Below are 19,793 nucleotides of genomic sequence, written 5' to 3'. Positions count from 1 at the left end.
CGGCGTTCCGCTTGATGGTGGCGGGCAGTGTAGAGGCCCCCAGGCGCCAGGAGAGAGTCTAGGTTCCCTACTAGTGAGAGGCAAACTCTCAGCACCTCCTGTGGCACGCAGTGTGTTTCACCTTGGCCTGTGTCCCGGGAACCCAAGGCGCCCTGGGCAGGCCTGCACTTGGCCCACCCTGGGGACTTCTCCGGTAGCTCTTGGTAATTTGGGAGGAAGGACTAGACAAAGGTCGGGATTAGAGACTCACCACCGACTAATTAAATCCTCTTTTCTACTCACCCCCCCACCCCCAAACCTTGCAGCCGGATAGAAATCCTTAGTCTCCTAGCCCCACCTTCAAGTGCTCCTAGAGAAAGCTACTGTTGCACTACTGCCTCAGACGAACTGGCACTTGGAGCCTTCTCACTCCAGAAGTGATTTTTTTTTTAATTATCTCTAGTTTTATGATTTCTTTTCAGCGATCGCACAGGATCCCCTTTAGCTCCTTTCTTGTTTGGACCACTGAGCGTCCCTCAAACAGCTAGGTATCCAGCTTCAGAGTACAAGCCTTTGAAATTGGGATTCTGGTGATAAGGCTAGCTGGGAGATGTTTCTGGAAGGAGTTTTATTATGAAATCCAGTTGGGCAAGCCTTGTGAAATGAATGACAACAGTTTGTTGGTATTTGGATTTTCAAAAAGGCATGTGGACTTCCATTGGGGCAACTCAGAAAAAATTTATGTCCTGACATGCTAAATACAAATGAAACGTTTGAAAGAGCCAATTCTAAATGAGGGCCACCTGGCTATAACCCCTCGCCCAAGTCTGGTGCATAGAATTAAATATTGGGGTTCAAAAATCAGCATTTTGGCAATAGCAAACGTGTGATGTTTCTAAGCACTTATTTAGAAGTTTTTCCTTACTTTTGAAAACATACTTGACGCCTCATTTCTTTGATGGCTGCTCAATAGACACCATGAGACGCTGACTGAGCTGCCCCCTCCCCAGCTTTCCCCTTGCTTGCAGCGCTTTCATCCAGGGCTTGAATTGTGTTGTCAAAGTTTAGTAGACGAAAGAGGAGGGGGCATGAGAACGGGGGAGGGGGGTGTCTTGAAAAGTCTTGGAAATTGGTATATTTTGCAGGTGTAGAATGTGCCTAATAACCATGGCTAGTGCGCGCTCCCCAATGGCGAGGGTATGACAGGGACAGCTGGCTCAGTTTTCAGTGTGAAAACACCCCCTCGGTGGACCAAACACAACGACACTGACCTTTCTGCGGGGGGAACCAAGATGTGCCTTTGACTGAATTAGCCATAAAGACGTCTTGCTATGACTTTTGTTCCCCACGAAAGCAAAGAAATATTGCGTTTAATATGAGTGGTACTGTTCACAGCTTTTCCGTGCCCCTTAAGAAATATTACAGCGCTGATTTACTGGCCCTCTTCTACTGAGTTGGCCCCAAGGCCGAGGGTGGAGGGGTAGGGATGGGGTGGCAAGGACAGACCAGGAGTCGGTGGAGGCAGCGCACCGAGTTGCCTGTTGCCTGTTTTCAAAGTTCTCACTTTGCAGCGGCAAATTTATCAATCTTTTCATCTGACAATACTTGGAAATATATCATTGTCATCCAGAGTTGTTTGATAGATGATCTACAGGCACACCAGCCTTTTCCAAGGTCAAGTTGAAGATTCTTGTTTGCTGTTTAACTGGGTTGTTCAAAAACTCAGAACAATGCCTGCCTGTTAAAATTTCACTTGTTCTCATGGGGCATTCGAAAGCAAGTTTTCCTATTGACCAGTGTGGGGACATTTCATCCTCTTGAGCTTCTGAATTCAGCAACCAGGGCTTGGCAATGAAATCAACAGGAGAAGAAATGAGATTTAACCTTAGCTCTTGCAGACGCCAAAGAGATTAAGCCATCTTTCACATCTCCTCCAAGTGTGTACTAATTTTTCTCTGCATGTCGCGGGCTGGTTATAGCCACACGCATCTCATTCAACTTTCTGCCTTTACTCTAGTGGGAAGCTGCACGTACCCACCCCTAAAGTAGAAGCGCAGAAACACTGTGGCCACTCTTGTCTTTGTCAGCCCACAACCTGTTGCTCTAAGGACGCTTTAAAATAAAGTGGGCCCCTAAATCGTCATGTTTTATGGACATATTTATTTATGTTTTTAACGGAAACACTGGCTTCACAGTTTCTTCTATATCTGCGATGATTGATTTTTTTTTTATTCAGCCAACTTTTATTTACCTTGCAAAAATGTTCTGGACTGATGTGATAAATTACAGATATGCAAATTTCTTTGAATGGTGTTGTAAGTGTGTCTAGCTGGGGCTGAATAACTCCTTGCAAGTCAGTCTGTGCGCACTCAGGACCCCAGGGAGCTGATCAAAGCACCCATTCTCTTTCATCCCCGGTATTCTCCTCCAAACTATTTCGATACAATATGTTTCCATGATGCACTTAATGTGCTAGGGACATAGAACTCATTACAACCTAGCTAGTTCTGCCGACCTCTTTGTTCTGAGGCAGAAAGTCAAAGCAAAAAGGAAAAGCGTTGCCAGTTGCCAGCTTTCTGAAATGCTAAAGCATGCGTCATTTTTCACCAGGTCTCGTCTTGATATCCTCAAAAGACAAACTATGAAACCGGCCTCGGCCCTTGCTGGCATTAATTACACTGCTGTCCAGCCGATCTGTTTTTCCTATTATATGCATTTCTCAGCAGGGAATTTTTTTTTTTTTTTGCAAGACTAATGCAGCTGCACGTTAAACTATGAATGCATTTTTATTGCTATGGAAGAAAAATAAGTGAAAAGACGGCAAAACATACAACTGAACTTTTTAAAGGCTTCTGGTAGATAACAGATTAGGACCGGAACTTGGGGGAGGTTTTTGTAACTTGCGGAAACCTGAAACTGACGGAGAGCCTCAGGCGTTTCCAGTGCGCCCTGGATGTTCCGTGGAGTGCACTCCCTGTACCATTTGAAATTCTGCTCTGGTACTCAGATATATCTTGAAGGTGAAACCCTTCAAGCTTTCTGTTAAAATTCTGAAATGAAACCGTCTGTGCTGCACCCAACTAGGAGGCTGGTTCCAAGGAATTTCTGTCCAGGCTAATAGTACAGAAAATGTAAATTCTATTTCATTTCCCCCGAGTTTCTTGTAGGGTTGATTGGTTGGTGGAAATGGCTGGCCGCCAGTTCTGGGAAAGATTCCAGACCTGACTCCGATTAACCCTCTCTGCTGAAACTCTGCTGGAAACCCAACTCACCAGCAATTGCCATTAATCTACTTACTAATTAAGCCAATTCATTTCCAAAGGAGAAAAATTCCTTTCTTTAGCCAAACTGATGGGAGGAAATCTGAAAGAAGCGCCAAACTGTGTAACTGTAATTCAGCCAAGGACTGCTAAAACAAGGTGTTGATATATAGCAGCAGATTTAAAACAAGTTTCTAGGGCAACACTGCTTTAGAGACGGTGGCATATAGTGCATAGTAGATGAAGCTCGAATAATGCTCTCCGGCGCTATGCCACCCCATGGACTTGCGTCAAGAATAACACGTCTCTCTCCAATTAAATCTTGTGCCGTTTACGCACAAATAAATCGCCTCTCTAGCTTTCTTTCACACCAGAGTATATCAGCTTTATGTGACAGTTACCAAAAAATATATTTCTTGAGACTTAATAAATCGCCCTAGAAATCTGTAATCCGGAGTCTGAAACTGGGGCTACAGGCAGGGCCTAACTTGTAGTTCGGGGAACAGAAAGGACCAAGCTGACCATTACGCACGTGAGAAAGCGGACTGGCCTTTCAGCAAATGGTACCTGACATTCTGGAAAGAATAATACGTGAATCCTGGCCTTGATACTGACCGGGAAGCAAAACTCCAAGGAGTTTCCCACTTACCAAAGAATTGTTTACAGCTTTTAAGATAAGGCTGGGAGCCCAGTACCGATATAAAATTAAGAGCGGACCGCCCTAGAGGAAATTTAAAATCCCCTTGGACCAGGCCTTAAGGCTCGCCTTCATGGCGATTAGTTGGTGGGCGAGGAGGCAGCAAATCAGTTTGCCTTTGTGTTACAGAGAGACACTGGATGGAGAAGAGAGGGAGTGGAGATTTAATGCCTCAAACTCTTTAATTGAAGTCTGTCCCTCCCCACCCTAAGGCTTTGGGGCACACTGCTGAGCCCAGGAAAGCGCCCCAGTGGATTTGACCCCCCCCCTCGGAGTTCATGTGTCACGCTCACCCAGCATGAGCGAGCACCTGCCTCAAGGGCTTGGAAAGGTGCTCATAGTGGGCGCACGTCACGTCCTCTTCACTTCAGGTGCTGGTCGCGAGTGAGTCTACATCATCTGGGGAGACAGACCTGTGATGTTAGAAAGGCCTGGGTGGTAGTATCCCTTAGGGAGGCAGGCCTTACGCCGGCAGGGGGAGGGCCCGCTCTGTGGGTCCACTCTGCGCAGCCCAATGCCCTGCCCCATTACTCAGTAGCATCCATATCATTCACTGGGGTGTTCTGGGGTATCGATGGCTTCTCCAAAGGCTTTTCCTCCAGCATTTCTGACAACCTTCCTAAAAATAGGGCAAAACGAATAGATGTGAATTTTGTTTTACCTGCTATACACAAACCACTTCCCACTTGTCACGCGGAGCTCTTTGCCTCATGTTTACTGGGTCCTCCCAACTCTGGCTCCATCTGGGGTTCCCTTCAGTGACCTGAGGAGAGGGCTGGGAGGGTGGGGGAAGGGGCGGTCAGGCGGTCAGATGCTCCTTGGCCTTCAAAACAGCTTGCATCAGCCAAGTTTTCCTCTGAGACGGTTTTCCCGCTGCCCTAGAATGTGGAAATGGTCTTAGGAGCCTGTGACCGAGGTCAGTAAATGACCTTCTGCTGAGGGCCTCTTTCCTAGAATTAGGAGCAGTTGTAAGAGAATTTTTAAAGGCAGGGTTTGTCTTGTGCTTGGGCCCAAGGACCTAACTAAGATTTAAATTTCCATTTGCATGTTCAGTCTTTCCTCCACACAAAATAGAAAATTCTGCATGAGAAGGAAAAGAAACCTTATTGGCAGGGAGGGCTTCTGAAGCTGGGGAGTAGGGAGGTTCCCGCCCCCCCACAGGCTGTGCTCTCTGCTCCGTAGGGAGGGACATTTACCTGGTGTGTAAATTGTGAGGAAAGCCTTGGGGGTCTGAGACAGGAAAGCCACAACATGGGATGTGATGTTCCCGCTTTGAAAGGGGGACAAAGGCCCCGAGCTAATCCCAGTGAAAGCCAGGAGCGTGGACAAGGCAACAAAGAATTGCAGCCTGTGGTCACCGGTAGGTGTCAATGTGGACACTTAGAGCTGGGGCGGTGGGAGAGGGGGCCACAGAGACAGGCTGTCATTCCGAGACTTAACATGAACAAAGATAAAAACGTGACAACCTCGCTTTTCAATGGTTGGGAGGTGCTAGGGAGTCTATCTGGGTCAAGTCTCTTCTGAAGCAGGGCCTTTCTTTTCTCCAGTCAAGTATCGGCCAGGGAAGTTCTGAGGCCCTCTTTTCCAAGGTAATTTTTCATAGAAGAAGAAGAATTCTTCAAAATAATCTCCTACTCCACCCACTTGCCTAAGGCAAAGATATGGAGCTTTCGAGATTCCTAGACATCTTGTAGAAGGTGTTTTCTGCACCCCAGAGGCTCAAGTGGCTGCATTAAGCCTTTGTGAACTTGAACAGCCTACCGTAACCTTTTTTTTTAAGTTCCTGTATTCTTTTACACATTTAATGAAAAGAAATAACATTTCCTTTTATGAAACTGTGTGTACATGTAGATGAATCTAGGGGTGCCATAATTTAAGAAGTATGCATCTGACAAAGACATTTACCTAGGATACCATGGAAGGAGTAATGAACACCTGGTAGAGTTAGTATGCCCATGATTTCAGGCTCACTATTAGAAATCAGCAGACAAGGCATTTGCCAACAAATGGATCTCCTCTATAATCTGGGAAAGGTAATCAGGAATCTTCCGCTAATGCAACTGATTAGCAAAGACTCTCGGAGAATTAACAAATGGAACTGACAACAAATTATGTTTATCCTAAGAACTCAGAAATGTTGTTGTCTTTAAATTCTGCCATCAAAACCAAAATACAAGTTTAAAAATCACAATGTAATAAAATTCTGATTTTCTTTAGTTGGAATAAGTCTCCTAAATAATAAAAAAAAAAAAAGGATGTAAATATCCTTAAAAGACTAATGACATTTCACAGGTAATGCAATTTAGAAAGAAACACTTCCATGTTTTCTTTTCCAACAATGTGCATTTTTGTAAACTGCTATAAATTGCAATTCAAAAGCACTGATCTCGCCATCCCCAATCATTTTTTATACTGATCAAATGAATGCAGATACTCCCATTTGGGAGGGGCGACATGACATTTCCCTTGGCAGTTCTAAACAGGTCACAGACCTTTCACAGACCCTAAGGCAGTGGGAGGGAGCTCTTTACTAAACCGTGTAACCAAATCAAACCAATGGTTACCCCTTTTCAAAACCATTGGAATGGTTTGCACAATGCTATTCACATAGCAGCACAGAAACTGAAAGGTCATCCAATGGAAATTTCTTTCCTTTTGTTTAAACTTGCAGAGCTCAAAAAAGTCATACTTTGAAGGAAAACAATTACATGTACTATGACACAAATCATAGGCAATACACATGCATGTTTATTGGCATAACACGGCATAGCTGTTAGACACCCATTGGTATGTATATATATGCACATGTATGTATGTATATGTATGTATATTTATTGGAGATGTTGCTTTGTTTGAAACCTTGGGCACAAAGACACAACATGGCTGCCCTGGAGGTGACCTATTGCTTTCAAGTTGCTTGAACACATCAGAATTTCCATTGTTAAGGTTGATTAATTGAAACTGATAAGTTACCATGAATAAAGATTGTTTTTCTGTTTAATGTGGTGGGCCTGATTTGGTAAATGCCTCATTCATGTAGCTTTGCAGTGCAGCATATGGGCAAGAGTCATTCAGTATCACAAACATATACAATTTATTATGCTTGTATGGGCACAGCCAAAAGGCCTTTTTATTTTAATGACAAAGTTTCAATGAAAAATTCCATTTAAAGACTCACTAGTAACACGAAGTGTGATTTTGTAATTTACACTCAGAGTTTCTATCTTTGAGTTGCTGTGAGTAGTTTTAAAAAAATGTAATATTTAAATACAGTAAAAAAAAAGATCCATGTGTCCAACTTACACCATAAGTCATCGGGAATACAGCAGAATTTATCTTAAATTTAGCAGGCACATGAAGAGAAAGCCCTTCATCATCTGATACCACCTGCATGCCATACTGTCGATAAAATTACCATAAATATTTCACCGAGATGCCACCAACAGTAGCTCTCCCTGCCCAGTTTACAACAAAATGCAAAGGAGGTTGGTAAATAACATGCCAACTTCCTGATGTCTTTTTTTATCTTAATGAATAAAACCCGGAGACGATACTTAAAAATAATTTAGGGACCATCACGTGAGATACCCATGGATTTATGAAGTTTTCCACAATTTAATTACTGTTCTTAAAAGCTGATTTCACTTTTTAAAGTGTTAGCCAAATAAAGACTGTCAGGAGTGTTTACTGATAAAGGTAAGGTTTCTAATTTTTTCATAATGATTTTGCACAGAAACTTTTCTCCCCCTTTTTCATTTAGGCCGCTCGTGTAATCACAGGAGAGTACTCACAAAAAAATATGAAAGACATGCAAATGAGCTAAAGGAAAGACTGTATCAAGCCATCAAAGAGATAGTTAACATATTCAGCTTTTAATGTCTTATCAAATAAATTCTCTGGTCATTCATGTCCATGAAACAGTTCAAGTTCACCCAACATTTCTCAATTAGATTAGATGGGTAATCTCAGTTCAGCTCTTCTCGAGAGTAATCAACCACATTGGTCACAGTTGACCACCGCTAGTATGTGTCTCATAAAGGACTGGATGTCCATTGGAAAGCTAATCAGTGCACCGTCCCTTGTAAAATTCCCTCCCTGCATTTGGAAGTGATAATCTGTATCTAATTTTTAAAGAAAAATTTACTCTCCTTTCACTCTTCTGAGGCCAATTTCTTTTCTGGACCTGAATAGAGATCATTGGTGCAACAGTACCAAATAGCTTTGGTATGTGTATAACAAAAACCCACCTCTTTGTAGAACATAACAAATTATGCAATGTTCACAGATGCGCTTCCCATTGTGCCTTTTGTGAGAAAATGAAGACCCAACTCTGTTCCCCCACCCCCCTCTTTATGAAAGACTACGCTGCCAACGCAATCTGTCCTAATCTTAGCGAAAAATAAATACATGTAACAGGGCAGCTTTAGGCAGTTATTTTTAAAGTGGTTTTCATCTGGACCTTCGGTCTATGTAATTTCCACAAGTAGGCATTGGAAGTTCCAAACAGCTATTTATTCTGACAAACGGGCAAAAGGCTTGGGGCCTAAGGATGAAAAGGTTAACTGTTTCTTTCACCCACCTCTGGAGTTTGGGTCTTTTGCGGAAATGCTGTTTTCACACAATTTCCCGCGTTTATAGGTTATCGAGGAATTTTAGTAATTCTTCAACGATAATTTTTTAAATCTACACACTAAAAAGATTTTACATTATGTGTCTGTATTTTGGCTTTGGATAATCCTTTTGCCCCAGAACTTTCAGGCTGTAATTGACAGACAGCACTGTGTAAGTTTAAGGTGTATGGCGTGAGGACTTGACCTAGCTATATTGTAAAATGAGTACCACAGTACATTTAGCTAACATCCATCACCTCATAGAGATTTTTTTTTTTTTAAAGTTCTTCTCCTCGTGATGAGAACTTTAAAGAGCTACTCTTTTAACTTTCAAATATAAGCTCAGTGGTGTTAATTATTGTCATTCTGTTCTACGTCACATCCCCAGTGGCTATTGATCTCACAACTGGAGTTTGTGTCTTTTGATCAACTTTCCTCCAAGTCTCACTCCCTCTTTTGTGGGGAGAGGCTATAAATAGAGAATTCTGACTAACGAGGTAGCAATTTCTGCAGATGTGCTGAGGAGCGCAGAGAAGCATTCTCAGGCCCACCCCTACCTAGCCAAACAGCCTTAAATCCTGGTATTTCTTTTACTGGTTGTCCTAGTCTTTGAATGTCAGTCTTAGAGTACACATTCCAAACACTAAGAAGACTCTCTGCATCCTGAGTGTCGAGCGCAGGGCTTCGCTTATAGCAGGTGTTCATAACATCTGTGCAGGGGATGAATGAATGGAGTGACAAAGAGGAGGCAAAAGCCAGAAAAGGAAGCAGTGTGGCTTCCTTGGTGTCCATGGCCTTTGCAGTTCCCTCGACATTGACTCTGGTCTTGGTCATCCCGTTTGCTTTGACTAGTGGGACTGGAGCAGCTGTGGTGCCAACAGAGACTCAAACAGCCCCTGTGCACTGGAGCTTGCTCTCTTTTGCAGCTCTTGAGGACCCGAGACTGCCATGATCAGAAGACTGGGTTTGCCTGTTCAGTGATGACAAATGCAAGATCTGGCTACCCTGTCGCCCCATCAGCGAGGCTGCAGGAGGCCATCCGTGGCCAACTAACCATGGGAGATGAGTGGGTGCAGCAAGACCAGGCAGAAGGCCTGCCACTTAGGTGAAGGCATGTATAAAGGCACTGAAGCATGGAATAGAATGAAATAGCAGGGAAAAGCAAGTCATTTGTTGTGACTAGATCAGAGAGCCCAAGTAGGGGAGAGGCAGCTATTATGAAAGCTCTTATGTGCTCAACTGGAAACCTTGATTTAATCCTGAAAGCCCTAGATATCTACTGAAGAATTAGGCAGGGGAAAACAAAGTATGCCAAAGTGAAGCAAAAATAAAATCTTCAGTGACTCCAACACGTAATACTCAGAGCACGGGCAGAATTGAATAACCAGGACAGGCTGGGAAGAATGCTCTGGGAAGTAGGAGGAGAAGGAGAACAGGTTGGTGACTTGGAAATCAAAAGGAGAGCACCTTAAGAATTAAGGGAGGCTCATTAGTAACAACACGCTGGGCGGGGTGGGGGGGAGTGCAGTCAAGTGAGAGAAATGGAAACCATTTTTTGCATTTGAACGATTCTGAAGACCTGGGTAAGAGCTGTGTCAGTGAGATGTGAAGCCAGAAGGCAAGGGGAGTGACTTGGAGAAGGGCAGAGAAGGGAACAGCAGGGGAGACGGCAGGTTCTGATTGCTCTCTGGAGGGGTAACAGTCGAGGTGGGAGGACCAGAAGGCACTTGCTTGAAGAAGAAGGGAAGGAAAGAGTAAGAAAAGGCGGTGTGGACATGTTTATAGGAAGAGGGCACTGGGACTTGGTGGGACCCTTTGGTCTGAGGACGAACTGGGATTTTTGAGTTAGTAACCGAAGTTCATAACAGTAGAAGTCTGAGCGGCGTGAATTTCAGATTCACTTTTATTACACATGCCTTGATCACTTACTGCTGGAGTGTTGGGCGAATGGATACACAAATTTATACACGGGCCTTTTCACATTCAACTCCTTAATACCAGAATGTATTTTGAAGCTCAGAAGAAGTAACTTTCTAATCAATCAAGGGGAAATGTCTCCTTTATGGTCAAAATTAATAGCAGGACATGTAAGGTAAAGTGGAAACATAAGGTCACTGAACTCATTTGGGACCATGGCTGTCCATCTATTTATTGTGGACGCCATGGAAGTCATTAGGTTGCCATTCTGTATTAGCTTCCTACAGCTGCTGTAACAAAGTGACATCAAATATAGATGTTAATTCCCTCACAGTTCTGGAGGCTGAAAGTCCAAAATCATGGTGTTGACAGGACCATGCTCCCTCTTTGACTCTGAGCGGAATCTTTCCCTTCTTCTCCTAACTTGCCCATCGATCCTTCATGTTCCTTGGGTTGAAGCCATGTCACTCCATTCTTTGTCTCTGCCATCACATGGCATTCTCCCTGTGTGTCTGTGTCCAAATTTCCTTCTTCTTAGGACACTAGTCATAATGGATTAATGACCTAACAACCTCATCTTGATTGCATCTGCAAAGACCTATTTTACAAATAAGGTCACAGTCACAGGAAATGTGGGTGAGGATTTCAACATCTCTTGGGGGACACATAGTTCAACCCATAATGCATTCTTCTCTGGAAAAGGTAACTCTGCTTATTTCACAGGCAGAACGTCAGGAAAAAGGACTTTTACTAAGATGCAACAGAGATTTTTTAAATGTTTCATTAGAAAACATAAAGAAATAAAAGGCATCCAAACAGGTAAGGAAGAACTAATACTCTCACTAATTGTAGATGATGTGATACTGTAGATAGAAAACTCTAAAAACTACTAGAACTGTTAAATGAATTCAGTAAAATCACAGGATACAAAATCAATGTACAGAAAACTGTTGCAGTCCTATAACTAATAGTGAAGCACTAGAAAGTGAAATTAAGAAAACCAGCCCATTTACAATTACACCAAAAATAATAAAATATCTAGGAATAAGCTTAACCAAAGAAGTGAAAAACTTGTACTCTGAAAACTGTAAAACACTGATAAAAGACATTCAAGAGGACACAAAGAAATGGAAAGATATTCCACGTTCACAGGTTGGAAGAACAAATATTGTTAAAATGTCTATACTACCCAAAGCAATCTACAGATGTAATGCAATCCCTATCAAAATATGAATAGCGTTTTTCAGAGAACTAGAACAAACAATTCTAAATTTTTAAAAAGATTTTATTTATTTATTTGTCAGAGGGAGAAAGAGCATAAGCAGGGGGAGCGGCAGGCAGAGGGAGAGGGAGAAGCAGGCTCCCCGCTGAGCAAGAAGCCCGATGCGGGGCTCGATCCCAGGACCCTGAGATCATGACCTGAGCTGAAGGCAGATGCTTAACCAACTGAGCCACCCAGGCATCCTCAAACAATTCTAAAATTTACATGGAACCACAAAAGACCTCGAAAATAAAACTGGAGGTATCACAAGTTCAGATTTCAAGTTATATTACAAAGCAGTAGTAATTAAAACAGTATGGTATTGGCATAAAAATAGACAATTAGATCAGTGGAATAGAACAGAGAACCCAGAAATCAATCCACAACTATATGATCAATTAATCTTCAACTAAATAGGAAAAAATAATTCAATGGGAAAAAGACTCTCCAGCAAATGGTGTTGGGAAAACTGAACAGCCACATGCAAAAGAATGAAACTGGACCACTTTCTTTCACCATACACAAAAATAAACTTAAAATGGATTAAAGACCTAAATGTGAGACCTGAAACCATAAAAATCCTAGAAGAGAACACAGGCAGTAATTTCTGTGACATTGGCCATAGCAACATTTTTCTAGATATGCCTCCTGAGACAAAGGAAATACAAGCAAAAATAAACTATTGGGATTACATCAAAATAAAAAGTCTCTCCCCAGCAAAGGAAACAAACAGAAAAACGAAAAGGCAACCTCCGGAATGGGGGAAGATATTTGCCAATGACATATCCGATAAAGGGTTAGTATCCAAAATATATAAAGACCTGATACAACTCAACATCCAAAATATAACCCAATTAGAAAATGGGCGGAAGACATGAACAGACATTTCTCCAAAGAAGACATACAGATGGCCCACAGACACATGAAAAGATGCTCAACATCGCTGATCATCAGGGAAATGCAAATCAAAACCACAATGAGGTATCACCTCACACTTGTCAGAATGGCTGAAATCAACAATATAAGAAACAACAGATGTTGGTGAGGATGTGGAGAAAGGGGAACCCTCTGTCCTACACTGTTGGTGGGAATGCAAACTGCTGCAGCCACTGTGGAAAAGAGTATGGAAGTTCCTCAAAAGTTAAAAATAGAACCACCCTATGATCCAGTAATTGCAGTACTGGGTATTTACCTCCAAAATACAAAAACACTAATTCAAAGGGATACATGCACCCCTATGTTTATTGCAGCATTATTTATAATGGCTAAACAGTGGAAGCAGCCCAAGTGTCCACTGACCAATGAAAGGATAAAGAAGATGTGGTATATATACAATGGAATATTACTCAGCCATAAAAAGAATGAAATCTTGCTATCTGCAACAACATGGATGGAGCTAGAGAGTAAAATGCTAAGTGAAATAAGTCAGTCAGAGAAAGACAAATACCATATGATCTCACTCATATGTGGACTTTTTTTTTTTTTTTTGACTTTTTTTTAATGTAAGCTCTCCACCCAATGTAGGGCCCAAACTCATGACTCAAGATCAAGAGTCACATGCTCTACATACTGAGCCAGCCAGGTACCCCTCATATGTGGAATTTAAGAAACAAAACAAAGAAGCAAAGGGGAAAAAAAAGAGACAAACCAAGAAACAGACTCTTAACTATAGAGAACAAACTGATGGTTATCAGAGGGGAGATGGGTAGGGGGGATGGGTGAAATAGGGGGTGGTTTTTTTTTTAATTTTTATTTTTTTTTTTGAGAGAGAGAGAAAGAAAGAGAGAGGGAGAGAAAGAAAGGAAGAAAGAAAATGAGCTTGAAAACCCAAGTTCTAAAATACACAAGGGAATAGAGTGCTTATAAGGAAAACAGCAAGATGAGCTAGGAGAACATGAATTCACTCCAGATAAATTTTAATTGATAAAATAGTCTGACAAAAACTTTGAAATATGTGTATGTACCAAAGAAATAATTGATAGTATCCATTAAAAAAACAAATTATGACACAAAACAGGCCAGAATAAAATAAGAACTGTGAAAAAGAATCAATTTAAAAAGTCACTAAAATGAGACACTTAAACACTGGGCACAGCTGAAGAGAAAATTAGTGAATTATAAGGTAGTATTGAGGAATCCATCCATATGCACAAGAGAGACATATACATAAAAATTAGAAAATTTAGATTAGACCTATAGAGATGAGATAGGTGCTTTCAAAGAAAATAATGCAGAGAAGGTTGTATAAACAATATTTGAAAAGATAGTAGCTGAGAAATTTCTAGACGTAAAGAAAGATACAAATAATCAGATCCAGATTGTACCCTGAATACTGGTAAATATAAATACACCATTGAGTATATTCTAATAAAACTAAACTTTAAAAGCTACTATAAAGAGGGGCACCTGGGTGGCGCAGTTAAGCAGCTCTTTTTCTTTTTCTTTTTTAAGATTTTGTTTATTTATTTAACAAAGAGAGACACAGCAAGAGAGGGAACACAAGCAGGGGGAGTGGGAGAGAGAGAAGCAGGCTCCCAGCTGAGCAGGGAGCCCGATGCGGGGCTTGATCCCAGGGCCCCGGGATCATGACCTGAGTCAAAGGCAGACCCTTAACGACTGAGCCACCCGGGCACCCCAAAGCATCTGACTCTTGATTTCAGCTCAGGTCATGATCTTAGGGTCTTGAGATTGAGCCCCATGTCAGGCTCTGCAGTCAGCCCAGAGTCCGCTTCAGTTTCTTTCCTTCTCCTTCTGCCCCTCCCTCCCACTCTCTGTCTTTCTAAAATAAATGAATATATCTTTAAAAATAAATAAATAAGGGTGCCTGGGTGGCTCAGTCGGCTAAGGGTCTGTCTTCAGCTCAGGTATGATCCCAGAGTCCTGGAATGGAGACCTGCATCAGGCTCCCTGCTCAGTGGGGAGCCTGCTTCTCCCTCTCTCTGCTGCTCCCCCTGCCTGTGCTCTTTCTGTCTCTCTCAAATAAATAAATTAAAACCTAAATAAATAAATGCAAGCTATAAGAAAGAAAACATAAAATGATCACAAATGATTGACAAATTGACAACAGACTTCACATAATTCCGAGCAGAGACTCAAAGGCAATGGTATAAAAAACAAAATGTGAAGGAAAAATAATGTCAACTTAGAATTTCATATCTCACTCAGTTACCATCAAGAGTGAGGTGAAAATTAAGGAAAACAGAATTTACCATCAGTAGGGCTTCACTAAACAAAGTATTGTAGTAATAATAATTTTAACATACATATACAAAAACATACACATATACATAAACATATACATTAAAACAAAAGAAATAGAGCTTATAATTTTTTGACATCAACCATAGCAACATTTTTCTAAATATGTCTCCTAAGGCAAGGGAAACAAGAGCAAAAAGAACTATCAGGACTACACCAAAAATAAAAGCTTTTGCCCAGCAAGCTATCAACGAAAACAAAGGCAACCTATTGAGTGGGAGAAGATATTAGCAAATGATATATCCAATAAGGGGTTAATATCCAAAATACATAAAGAACTTATACAATTCAACACTAAAAAAAAAAATCTGATTAAAAATGGGCTGAGGAACGGAATACACATTTTTCCAAAGAAGACATACAGATGGCCAACTGACACGTGAAAATACGTTCAACATCATTAATCTTTAGGGAAATGCAAGTCAAAACTACAATGAGAAATCATCTCACACATGTCAGTATGGCTAAAATCAAAATGACTAGAAATAACAAGTATTGGTGAGGATGTGTAGAAAAAGGAACCTTGTGCACAGTTGAGGGTAATTGTTGGTTCCTCAAAATAATAAAAATAGAACTACCATATGATCTAGTAATTCCACTACTGGGTATTTACTAAAGAATATGAAAACACTAATACAAAAAGATATATGCACCTCTGTTTATTGCAGCATTATTTATAATACCCAAGATATGGAAGCAACCCAAGTGTCCATTGATAAGTGAATGGATATATATATATATGTGTATATGTATGTATGTATATATATATATATATATATATATATAATGGAATGTCACTCAGTCATAAAAAAGAATGAGATCTTGCCATTTGTGACAACATGGATGGACCTAGAAGGCATTTTGCTAAGTGAAATAAGGCAGACAGAGAAAGACAAATAATATGATTTCACTTACATGTGGAATCTGAAAACCAAAATAAAGGAATAAACAAACAAAAAGCAGAATCAGACCTATAAATACAGAGAACAAACTGATGGTTGCCAGAGGGGAGGGAGTTGGGGAAATGGGCAAAATAGGTAAAGGGGAATGGGAGGTCCAGGCTTCCAGTTATGAAAAGAATAAGTCACAGGGATAAAAATTACAGCCTAGAGAATATAGTTAATGGTATTACAATAGTGACACTTCAGAATGTGTCCTATTAGGAGAGAAACAAGAGAAGCGTACCACTGATTGCTCTATTCAATATCATAGTGACAATCCTAGCCAGTGTGATAAGAAAAGAAAAACTAAGTGGTGTATAGATTGGAAGACAGAAGTTTTTAAAATTACAGATAATGTGATTGTCTAAGTGTTGAGACTTTCAGACGAGCTATTAGGATCAGTAGAGTTCAATAACTTTGTTGGAAACAAGATGAAAATACAGAATCCAATACTCAACAATGATGAACACTTAGAATACATCAAAGAAATCCAACTACCAAGAGTTTTTTTCATGGATCTTGAAATGGTAAACCTAAAATTCATAGGAAAAAAGTAAAAAACCAAGAGAGGCTGGACAATTTTGAAGAACAAGACGGAGGAAATTGCTGAGCCAGACATCAAGTTTTATTTGAAAGCCAAAGTTATCACAACTCTGGTATTAGAACAGAAAGGACAAATAAGTCGATTGCACAGAATGGAGAGCCTAGAAAGAGTCCGCACTTGCAGGGAAGCTTGCTAATGCCAGACGCAGCCTTACAAGTCACGGGGTTGGGGAGGTGGATAATGGTGATAAGGTAATCTGCTATTCTGTTGGAACAAAAAAGCTGGGCTCCAAAATCATTCCATCTACAAAAATAAATTCTGCTGCTTTAAAGCACCTAAGTGTGAAAATCAAATTGGCAATATTTTTAGAAGACAATGTAGGATTAGCTTTATAAATTTAGAATAAGAAAAATTTTCTATTTCTAAAAAACAGATAATAAAGAACAATTCATAAATTAAAAGGTGGAAAAATAAAACTAAGTAAAACTAAAAAAAGTTGGTTCAACAAAAAGACATCAAAAGCAAAGTTGAAAGACACACTACAGACAGTGACAGATATTTGTGAAACATGTAACTGACAAAGAGCTAATATTCTGAATTTATAAAGACTCCTACGAATCAATCAAAAAAGGAAAAACAACCAAATAATGTAAAAATGGTGAACTACTAAAAACAAGCAATTCACAGAAGAGGAAGCCAAAATGGTCAATAACAAAAAATTTATTCTCACTGGTTATCCGGGAATTTCAAATTAAAAAGTGGGAGATAATTTCACACCCATTAGATCAGCAAAAATTAAAACCTCAAGTGTTAGTAAGAATATGGAACAATGCAAACCCATAAACTACTTGTATGAACCTAAATTAGCATAACCACTTAGTAGCACAATTTGAGAGCATCTAGTAAAATTAAAGATGTATATACTCTTCAACTCAGCAATTCCATTTCTAGGAATTTACTGTAGAGAAACTCTCCCCCTTATGACTATGAAAATGTACAGGGATGTTTATAGCAGTGGCATTTACAATGGCAACAAATTGAAAATCTTCTAAATTCCCATCAGCAGGAGAATGAATATATTGTAGAATATCATACAATGGAATATACTACACAACAGGTAAAATAATGAACTCAAGATACAGCAAAGTACTGTAATTAGATTTTTAAAAACATAACATTCATGAGGAAAAAAGAATCTATACATTCCACTATCATTTATATAATCCTTGAAAACATGCCAAATGACATTGTGTGTGTGTGCGTGTGTTTGTGTGCAGAAATATAAAATATACAAAATCAGGGCAGTGGTTGCATCTGGGGAGGGAGGGAGAGAGGGAGGGAGGGAAGGAAGAAGGGAAATAGTTACCAGGGAGCTTCAACTCAATCTTCACGGTTTTATTTCTTTTACGAATCAAGCATGGCAAAAACAGAGCCAGGTATAATACAATCTTATGTTTTCTATATTTCTAATATTTGAAATATTATACAGTAAAACTTAAAATAGTTTCTACATTAAATATGTCTATGAAGAAATTAAGGCTTTCCTCAATTCGTTTTTACTGACAGGAAAACACAAATAATAAAATCATTTTATCATTTTTTTGGTCACCTCTCGCTTACATTGTGTGGAAATTAATAGCAGACAACATGCTTCTCCCTATGACCTACTTTTTTCTATGTGCTTGTTTCTTTTAGGATGAGAAACCCACATTAAAGAGGCTGTCATAGCGAGGAACACAATTAGCTGAAGACTGGAGTCCACTGCTATTTTTTTTTCTTTTAAAGATTTTATTTATTCATTTGAGAGAGAGAGCACGAGCCAGGGGGAGGGGCTGTGGGAGAGGGAGAAGCAGACTCCCTGATATGGGGCTTGATCCCAGGACCCTGGGATCAACCTCCGATTGGAAGGCAGATGCTCAACCGACTGAGCCACCCAGGTGCCCCTCAGCTGAAATTTCTATACACTGATGCAAATACCCGCTTTTCTAATCTTAATTTATTCCCTCAGTTTCCAAACTTGGGTTCCTCCAGTTGAAAGTAATATTCATATAGTACCTTTCTCACTCAAAGATGTCATTTCTAGCTCAGTAAGGGTGCACGTGATATGCCCACAAATTTGCATGAATCTATACCCAGTATGTTGTACCATTTTGTGATTTCTGTAACAGAACCATTCCTAAATTTAAAAATTAATACGTACTGTCTCTGCACTAATTAAACCCTTTCTCGATATTTTGTTATCACCACAATGGCTTAAATGGCTTATAAGACCCTTTAATTAACAGGGCAGCAACCAGGCAGCTAAGGTTTGGGATGCAATTAGGGGTCAGGGGATCCGGAGAGGCTGCTGGACTCCTCTCCTGGTCCAACATGTGAATAACAATGCGCACCAGAAAGCCTTCTTGTCTCATGCTTTATGCTTTGAAGAGCTCTAAGTACCAGTTTGGGGGCACAATTAGGAATGTGTTTAATGGCATTTATTAAATGAAACATTGCCCACAAATACTAAATTAATACAAGACAGTCCTGACATCAAATTAAGAAAGTACTTTTAAAAATATGTATATGTCTTGATCCCTGTTTTCTGCTCAGTTTTTACAATCTTACAAATTCAAAGTAATTTGCCTGCTTACTTATTTCAAAGATTAACCCTGTGTGTTCAAAGGTAGATTGCCTTTCATTTTCCTTTTTCACGTTTTTCAATCCCCTCTCCGACCGATGGACAGAGCCTCAGTTAGATAGAGAACCTCTGATGTTTTGTGATTAATTCTCTAACCCAGCTGGTCATCTTGAGTCTTTTCTATGTCACTGAGAATTCACAGTATTTGGAAAAGTGTTTTAAGAGACACGCTGCTAATCTTCCAGGCTTTCATTACCATCTAATATCCTAAATCCCATGGCTTGAAGAGAAAATATCTCTAGAATATAGGTATGAAGAGCAAGAAAAATTCCTAAGGATAGGTAGTTGAGATTAGCTCAAATCTCAAAGACATGGATGACGTATAATAACCTAGACATATACTGTATGAAGAGTAGGTAATTGGTGATTTTAGGGAAATAGTAGAGAAGTTGATGGCAGTGATATCATTAACACTTACAGACCCCTTAATATATTATGTTTAGTAAATCAGCTTAGTCCTGGTACTTAATTCAGATTTATGGATTAATTCTTTCTTCTAACATTTTTAATAGCTATCAATTACACGCTAAATGATGTTATAGTTTATGCAAATATGTAGTATATATAGTAATATTATAAAATAGGCATTTGAATATGAATTTGAAAAGCTCACTAAATTATATTAATTACAGTTAAAATCTAGAAG

The 19,793-nt window shown here is 40.1% G+C and overlaps 1 protein-coding gene across 6 annotated transcripts in view; it reads right to left on the bottom strand.

The window, feature by feature from the left end:
• The window catches only part of CUNH10orf67 (chromosome unknown C10orf67 homolog), a 168,366-nt gene that overhangs the window by 1,872 nt on the left and 146,701 nt on the right, over nt 1-19,793 (bottom strand). For 5 of the 6 annotated variants that reach the window (XM_025891957.2, XM_073885543.1, XM_073885544.1 and 2 more), the window contains one exon: nt 4,114-4,555. In XM_025891957.2, the coding sequence (XP_025747742.2) occupies nt 4,464-4,555 (92 nt within the window). In that variant the 3' untranslated portion in view covers nt 4,114-4,463. Of the gene's footprint in view, nt 1-4,113; nt 4,556-19,793 lie in introns of those variants that run through there. The other variant, XR_012376056.1, reaches the window with a different exon arrangement.

The sequence above is a fragment of the Callorhinus ursinus genome, unplaced genomic scaffold, assembly GCF_003265705.2.
Source record: "Callorhinus ursinus isolate GAN/ISIS: 27379988/994484 unplaced genomic scaffold, GSC_fseal_2.0 scaffold63, whole genome shotgun sequence".
NCBI classification, from domain to species: domain Eukaryota; kingdom Metazoa; phylum Chordata; class Mammalia; order Carnivora; family Otariidae; genus Callorhinus; species Callorhinus ursinus.
This window is presented reverse-complemented; position numbering and strand designations above follow the sequence as displayed.